The sequence below is a fragment of the Abrus precatorius genome, unplaced genomic scaffold, assembly GCF_003935025.1.
Source record: "Abrus precatorius isolate BTA unplaced genomic scaffold, Abrus_2018 Scaffold10, whole genome shotgun sequence".
NCBI lineage: Eukaryota > Viridiplantae > Streptophyta > Magnoliopsida > Fabales > Fabaceae > Abrus > Abrus precatorius.
Window position 1 is genome coordinate 19,097,895 of NW_020874292.1, and position 9,464 is coordinate 19,107,358.

Below are 9,464 nucleotides of genomic sequence, written 5' to 3' on the forward strand. Positions count from 1 at the left end.
TCATAAGTTCTGTTATAGGATAATCATATACTTCACCATATCGTGCAATCAACATTTTCTTGTAGTCACCCTAAGAAGGTAGAGAAAACATGCTTAGATTCTTTGCTATAGTTGTATGCCACTGCAATGTTGGTCCTTCAAATTGAACAATGGCTAAACGTATCTAAACCTCTTCTAGGGTGTTGTCAATCAAGAAGTGAGTTTCACATTGGTATACCCATTGGTTGATGTTTACATTGTTGAATCTTGAGAAATCGATCTGTGCTAAACACATGCCACAAAAGTAATGGTTGTTGGTGTGTTCATGTTGGGGCTTATATCCATGGCCAAGAAAATCATAAACAAACTCTTGTTGTTTGTGTAGTAGTTCTTGTACTGTTTGTGTCAATAATGCATCTAAGGATTTCTGAATCGTGCTCGCAATTTTGATTAATTATTCTTCTAATCTCGTCATAAGCTAGTTCTCTAATCGATCTTCAACATCCTTCATTGTTGTTTGAGATTGTGTTGAATTTGCCATGGTAGTATGCGCCTAAGAAGGTTAAGGTGATACCAATTGATATGAGAGATAATTCTAGAAAGATTATCCAATCGAAGAACTATTTGAAAATAAGAAAGTCAATGAACAAAAATGACTCCAAAAAATTGTTATTGAATGAATTTTACAAGAAAGGAGGAAATTACAAAGTGTTCCAATTATCCTCTACAACTTTGATTATTCTTCTATTTATATCTATATTAGTAATTAACTAACTATAGCATAACATATTTAACAGAATTGTAACTAACATCTTAATTGATTCATATCAGGTGGTGTACTTTGCGAGCTCACAACTACCATAGGTGAAAATAACCACGTAATATGCTCATCTCTCAAGGAATTCTTCTTAAAAATATTATGAATCATTGTAAAGATATGGAAGAATTTCTTCCCAACAATTCAAATATTTAAAAAATTTAATTTAGAATAAACCTTTAGAAATTAATTTCAAAAAACTTAAACCAAAAATATCATAATATAGAAGAAATAATTTTAATATGGTATCTGATAGGTGAATGTATTGGAATATGGTGTTTTCTATACATTTACTAATATATGACATTTTAAAAATCAACATTGTGGTAGAATGTTCAGGTTGAACAGGTAAATTAACTAGTTAGTCTTCATCGTCGTTGAACTCTTCAAAAAACGTCATGGTGATTTTTAGCTCAAAATTTTTTTTTGCATGTAACTCATGAATGTCAAGTCTTGTCACTTAGATCTTTTGAGAAGACGTCAATAGCGACTTTTAACTATGATTGGTTTCTTTATCCATTGTTAATCAAGGAACAATAATGATTAGCTTTTATGATGCCATAAAATAATTAATGATGATATTTACTAAATATATATGATTTGTGCATACATCAGAAGTCATACGCAAAGGAGAAAGTGTTTTAAAGACAAGAAGTGTAACGAAAAAGAAATTCAAATAAGATAGTATGAGAGAGAATAACAAAAAACTTAAAAAAATTAAATTAAAAATTTGAATAAGAGTGGTTTGATTTTTCAAAAAAAAATAGTAAGAGATTTACTATAGATCAAGTAAATACATTTATAGAAATATTTAGAATTCAAATATAAATTTTTTATTTTAATTTTAATATTAAATTTAATTATAGCTTAATTTTCATAAAATATAAATTAATGTTATTCATATATAGTAATTAAGAAATATTTATTAGTAATTGTTAAGTCTATACTAAATATAATGTGAATATTAATAATATAAATTTAATTAAAATTAGAAATGTTATAGTTATTATAAGTGATAGTTGTTAAATTAAATAAGTAGTATCATATTTGTAGGAAAAATAATATATTACTATTTATTTTGTAATTAGTATTTTTGAAAAATATTATCATTTATGTAAATAAATAAATAAATTATTGTATATAACATAAATGTATATATTATAATATTATTAGTTAAAATTTAAAGTACTCTAATTATTTATTATAATTAAGAAATTTATTTATAGCGATTATAATAAAATATATATGTTATAGTAATACAGTAATTATTATGAACTTTTTAAAGTTATTAAGTATGTTTATAATATAGGTTTATTGGGGGTAAGAGAACTAAAGAATTAGAGTATCATGGATGATGATTAAATGATAATGTGCGAGTATCGAAATGAATGTATCTTAGAAATAATCTCAACTGAGAATTTTTATCATTTCAATGAATATTGGACAAGGTACATATTGTATGTAATAAATTGACATAGTTATCCCCTTAGATGGAGGAGTAAGCACCCAAACAAGAGTTGTTGTTTATGGAATCAACACTTTCCTAACATGAAAAGATTGCCATGAATGCACCACCTACCTAGCCACAAAGGATTCTACTAGCTTTTGTACAATCAAATAAGGAGTATTATTATTGGTCATTGCAAATGAACGAGTAACTACCCTTTCAATGGGATGAACAACCCCTACAAGCACAATAAGAACAAATGTTTGTAAGTAATAGAGATATTTGTTGGCCTTTAAGAAGCAAGAAGGAATGGAGTAAAAGGTTTGTTGATTGGAGTAATACTAGTAGAATTTCATGTGAATTGTTGTGCACATATGATTTTGTCATAGATGAAGCTGCACCTTCCCAGCACAATCTGCAATGTTACTTTGACCTAAATAAGGAAGCAACTATGGAAAATATAAGTGTAGATTAGGAGGATATGTATCAATTACAGCTTGTGACACGATAATATAGTGCTACTTCTTAGCCTATTTCCTCACCAGGTGAGCAATGGTCCATAAGAATCAGCCCGTTGGATTTGACACAATAAGATAACACAGTTGCCTAACCATCTCATCTAGTCATGTAGCAAAGCTCGAGTTTACGACACATGATGATGCAACAGATGAGGACATAGACATTCAAGAAGTACGAGATAATGCAAGTAGGTTGATAAGTTTATAATTAGGCCCTTTTTTGCAGCCTATATATTCATATTTGACCTTTATTTTATTTGATTTTTACACTAATTTATATATTAATTGTGCAGTTTGGTATAAAGAGGCCGTAAGTGGATTTTGGGTGCATTCTAGGCCCAAATTGATGGAAGATTAGAGCTTCACAGCAGTCATCACGCCTAGACCCATTCAATAAGCACGAGGGTGCTTCGAGTCCATACACGGTCGTACTTAAGGCCTTGCATGGCCGTGCTCATCTGTGAGAAGCTTATTTATGAAGAGTTTTTAGAGTTTTCAAATCCTATAAAATGGAAGATCTGAGGCACCATTGGGGAACTGTTTTTACATCTTGGCTTTGGCTCTAGAATACATCTGATCTCGTCTCTCTTGCACGGGATCTTTGGCACATGCTTAGCGGGACTTGGAGTTTCGAATGATCGTACTTAAAGACCGGAAACACATGTTACACTCTAATTTGCTATTTCTTTTTATTATAGATTTGTTTATGATTGTTTTAGTTCTTTTCTTTAGCATGAGTAACTAAGTCCATAACTAGGGCTATGAGAACTATTGTTTATGAATTTATGAAATTTTGATGTTTGAATCTAAATTTGATTTCCATTTTATGGTTAGATTTTATCCTATTGCGCTTCTTTCTTAATCCTAATTAATTGTATCATTAGGTGACCGTACCTCAGTTAATTAATAGATCTATAGGGTAAAACGAGACAAAGGATTAGATGGACCAAACTAATCTTTCTCTTCTAATCGTTATTAAATTAACAAGTTCGTAGGCTCCTAAAGCTTTCTTAAATTAATGTCTTGCATGACCATTGGGGATGTTAATTTAGAGAAAAGAATATTAATATTGCATGATCATTAGGTATTAATAGTATTCGTAGGAATGATTGGTAATCACAAAGAAATCAAATTTAGAGTTAAATAAAAAAATAACATAAATGATTGAATGAGAAAACCCATATGCCCTAGGTTCCTCTCTGATAAGTTTAACCAAGACGTGCATTGTATTCCTTACTCTTAGTTTTATAATTAATTTTATAAATTTTTGTTTTTAATTAATCTCGTATATTTGAAGCTTAAACAATTGAATTAACAAATTCTTAGTAATTGAAAAACAATCCTTGTGGGACAATATTTCGAGAACTTAATTTAAGAACCCTTTATTACTTCTCAATTCTTCTCACGTGATCAACCTTGACCCGGTTCAAGTGAGAGAAGACTTATCCTACGAGGTGTACCTGGTAAGGATTGTGGATCACTGTATCAAGCAGCTGAGGGGCAAAAGGATCTCGTTGGTGAAAGTAATATGGAGTGCAAGTGATGAGAGAGACGCCACATAGGAGATGGAGAGTAGAATGAGAGAGTTATATCCGGAATTGTTTATATGATTTCTTGAATTTCAGGAACGAAATTCCCTAAAGGGAAGGAGAGTTGTAACACCCCGAATTTTATAATGATATTTTGATTATTAATATAAATATATGGATTGGTACTTGAATGTGCGTTTGACTTATGTGGTGATGTGTATATATGTGTATATTACAGTTGAAATGTGAATGTGGACTTGTGATTGAGCTGGAATTGATTGGAAACATAGGTTAGTGTTTACTATCAGGACATTCTCACTAGAGCGAGATGATTCTGAGCAAGTGGCGTGACTCTATTATGTTTTTGCTATAATGAGAGGGCAACAGAGAGATGGTGTTTTATGAGTGCAGTTTCGCTGTAGCGAGATTATGCAGAAACCATAATGTAGTTTGGTTTGATATTTTCACTATAGCGAGAAAGTGTCTCGATGTAACGAGAATATCGCAACTCCTTGGGTATTTGAGGGGTTTAGGGTTCGAGAAACTTATTTTCCATTCTTTCTTTTTCCTTTTTTGATTCTTTCCACCTCAACCCATTTTCACCAATTAAATAGCCTTCAAAGCCGTTTGTGCGCTTGAAGGTTGGAATCACGTTTGGCACGTTTAGAGGTAAATTTTGAAAGCTAAGGTTTTAGTTTTTTGTCTCTTTCTTCGTTTTCTCGAATTCTCATGGAGATTTTCCATGTGTTTAGGATGAAGCACTGTGTGGGGAAGGTTTTCTACCATTATTTCATATTGGGTCTTCATTTCGAGGTAAGGAAAAACTCTACCCTACCTCATTGTACTTAAAATTCGTTTATTGTGTTATGTATTGCAATGTGATTAGGATAAAACGTAGGATGATGTGTATTTGATGAGAATGGTTTGATTGTGATTGGATTTTGATAGAAATTTAGTGTGGAATATAATGTGATTGATTATATGTGCTAACATGCCATTGGTTGATAATGAATAATATGAGATGGGTGAGAATATGTGAATGACATGTTGAGTGTGATTGTGGTTGTATTTGAAAACATTGAAAATTATGAATGGTTACAGAGATATACTAGGGTGTAGAAAGTGGGGGTGATAGAAATACCTTAGGGAAGAGAGGGTAATAGTGACACCAACAGTAAGCGTGGGTGCACCATAGGCCATACATTCTTCTTCTGACTTGGCCTCTAACTAATACCTTTGTTAAGGGGCCTGTGACCGCATACGTTGTATCCGTAAGGTGGGGGTTAACCGGCGACCATCCATGGTATGAAACTAAGTAAGTTCTTGAGGTTGATGGCATCAAAAAACTATGATCAAATGTAGTGAGCGCACGTGAGTGTGTATATGAATTATTTGATGGTGAAGTAAGCGCATCTGTATGTGAACTGAAGGGGAATGTTAAAAAGTATTAGTTCATGTTTGTTTGACGCATGATTTGAATTATGTTAGTAAATGTGTGAAACATGCAAGGTGAGTCTCACCCTTGCATTTATTTTTCATGTGACAAAGATGATCAACATCAGACTCAATGAAGGGGATGAATGAAATTGCTATATGACTTAGGTAACTATTTTTTTTTTAAATGTATAAATTAAGTCTTGTAGCAATGATTTGATTCAAACTTATAACCCTCTTATATTTTGAAATACTCATTGGAATATTGCATTTGAATCAAATTGACTGAAAATTTTATTATTGTTATCCCTTTATGAATTGTGAAAAATGAATTGTACAAAAATGATTATTTGAAAATAATTAAAGTGTTACACAATTTCCTTTCTAAATCACAATTACTTACCAAACATAAACATAAACTAATGAACAGAACTAAAATTAAATTCAACATAATTATAAACTTAATTATTACCTAAGTTTGCATATTCTAACAACTTAGATGCATGCATAACATTAAGATCTAAAGCACGCATAAAGGGTGGTTCCCTAAGTAGATGTTGCCTAATCAAATAAGCCTCCTCATCGTCAGTGTCATCATCAAAATCCTCACATTCACTTTCTTCGTCACTTCCATATTCTCCTTCAAAGTTGTTGTCATCACTTTTAGTGTTGTTTTGTTTTCATTCTATCTCGTTGCTAAAACTCGCATATGCTTCTTGTATCTCATCATTTTTTAAAACAACATATAACTCAATGGGAAAAGTTAGATGATGACAATATTGGTGTATTAGAAACATTTGTTGAACATCATCATCATCATTGTATTGCATGAAATTACCAAATATTGAGGTTGGATATCGATACGTAATACTTTTTACTATTTTTGAAAACTGAACTTTAATATATTGACTAAGATAATACTTCAATTCTCCAAATGATATATTGTATGGAATATATAATGTAAATGTTATACTTACACTTGTATTTATTACAATCTCACCATTAAAGTATACTAAAATTGCCACACTCATCTTTTTCTAAGAAACACAGATGAATGAAACTAAAGAACTAACAAATGCTTCAAAAATTTTCATTTGTGATTTACTATTAATGAGATTGCAATATTTATAACCTCAACAATTAAAATTTACCAATGGTGATTTTATATTAGGTAAAATATTGTCATAAAAAAAATTTTTAAAAGTCACAATGACGCTTTTTTAGATTGATTTTTACTTTTTTAAAATAATAATTTTATACATTTAAAATCATTGATAGCAACTTTTAGGAGTAAAAAAATTTAATTTTATGTATTTAAAATAGCCAATAAAGTCTTTTAACTATAACTAATCAATTGACAATCAAAATTATGATTGGCGTTTTTAAAAAAATATTTATGTAATTTTTTTATAAAAAAGTTATATTTTGATAAATTCAAAATTAAAAAAAAAAAAGAGCTCTAAATATATATTGAAGTCTTAAATTTGAATTTTAGTAAATATAATTATATTAAATATTTGAAAAGCTTTTTATACATATGAGGTACTTTTGAATGGGACTGTATTTCCCAGCCCTAAAGGGATGGGGATATTTCACCAGGTTGATTTATGGCTATGCAGGGGCTAATCTCACGGTTCAAAGTTAAACAACCATGACCCAAGGATGAAGCCCAAATACACTCCCTGAAGCTAAGGCCGTACCTCTTGGGCCTTTCAGCCTTCTGCCTTTTCTGATTCAGCGCTTGACAAAAAATAATTGGAAATATTTTGTTTTCAATAAAAATACAATTCAGATCTATCTATACATTATCTCCTGTAATATCTTTTTCTATTAATCTTATAAATTAAATATTTAATAAAAATATATTTATATCTTAATATTTTATTCATTTAATAAATAAAAAAATATATTAAAGAGATTTAAAATTATTCTATTGAAATTCTAAATATTGTGAATGTACAGCTAAGTTGGAAGGCTAACTAACTTTTAAGATTGGAAGTGGAAGAGAAAGCGACAGGATCACAGTTTGCGTGTAAGCCAAAAGAATATGTTGGTAGAAGCGTCAAATTATTGATTAATATGATGAAGAAGATCCACAGTGCGCATTAAACAACAAAAGCAACAACTCCGTGTAAAACTAGAATCCCTGTCCATTACAACATGATTCTTTCCAAGTTTCAAGTCATCAGAAGGAGAACAGAATAAAATATACAAGAAAGAGAAAGCTGGAGGAGTCTAATAAACAAACAAACTCCCTAGTTCAATGGCAAATAGAACAAACAATCGAAAGAATCAAACATTTAAATTGGGGTTGTTGCCTGATTCCAACATAGTCAACTAATAAAAAACTTAAAGAAATCCTTAAAATCGAAATGTAGAAAAAAGAAGAAGAAGAGATCATTTGCCAGGTGTAACGGGGAAGCCAATCCCGTGCCTTGTGCTTGGAAAAACGAGGAAGAGCAAGCTGCAGATGAGACCAATCCCAAGAGGCACAATATCAAGAACCTCCTGAGTTTGATGCTGAGGCGTTGGGTAAAAGCAGCTCAACACGTTCCTGTCCCTCAAAGCCACTGCAGAGAACACCAACACGGACAAGAGCGCGTGGACACAATCGATGAACCTCAGCTTGTACTTCCTCAGGTCGGGTAGACTTGACGCCTCCGTAGGACTGTCAAATAGCCACAGGCCTTTCAGAGTGGCCAGCCCATGATACACCTCTCCATTCGAGGCCTTCACTGTGTCCGTCATGCAGGCCACGAAGCATGACAGGCCCAATAGGACAAGCAGGCCCAATGAGAGGGGCCGCGTAACGGAGTCACACACCCCGTTGTTCGTGAAAACGGGCGTCAGAATCTGGAATGCTAAGAGTGTCCCCGTGGGAAGCAAATTGGCCAAGTTCGCTGTGCTGCTTAGGGTTTGAGAGAGTCCACTTCGACCTTCTACTGCTACGGCTACGGACCTAGGTTCTGCGTTTTCCTCTGTGTCCGATTGCTTCCTCGGTGCGGGTTCTGTACCTCGTTGTCTCACCGACATTGATTCTATATATCTGTTCTTGATTTAGCTCAGTTCCACAAGAATTTGATCAATCTTCGCGTCCAATGTGTGTATGTATCCTTGGGGGTAGCAAGCTAAATTTGAAATACTTGTAGATTCATGGTTGTGGGTATATATATATATGAGAATGGATTATTAGGTGATTGGTTGCTTGTGTTGATGGGTTTTGCTGTTTCCATGGATTTTCCTTCTGTGTTGCCGAAACTCAATATATAATGATATCGTGTAAACTCAAGGCAGACACGCGTGTAAATGTATTATAAAAATGCATATTGTTAACCTAATTACGCATTGCATGTTGTTTGGTCTTGCTTGCTTCGTGCATTCCTCTCACTTTTCTTTTTAACTACCAGCTTCATGTTAGGAGGGAAGATATTAGCAGCTTTCATTTTTTTTAAAACCAATGTTTGATGTTATTTGCACGGCAATAACTTTTACACCAATTTCATGTTGTTGATTTTGTTTCAATTTTTCAATTTTTGGAAAGAGTTTGATTTTTATGAAAATATAACTTTTAAAATAACTGTTATAAAAGTTTCCGACCACTTTCCAGTTATACATCAATCAATAATTAAACACACTATAAAATTTTTACAATGATATTAAATTCTTAAATAAAATCGAATTATTTGATGAAAAATCGTAAATATATGTTTAAAATAAAAATAAACATTTTTTTCATTTAA

The 9,464-nt window shown here is 31.9% G+C and overlaps 1 protein-coding gene across 1 annotated transcript; it reads right to left on the reverse strand.

Annotated features, from left to right (window-relative positions):
* Window positions 1-8,121: 8,121 nt before the first annotated feature.
* Window positions 8,122-8,757, reverse strand: LOC113851997 (protein DMP3). The gene has a single exon (XM_027482258.1). It carries the CDS (start codon window positions 8,755-8,757, stop codon window positions 8,122-8,124), a length of 636 nt encoding a protein of 211 aa, XP_027338059.1.
* Between the last annotated feature and the right edge of the window lie 707 nt (window positions 8,758-9,464).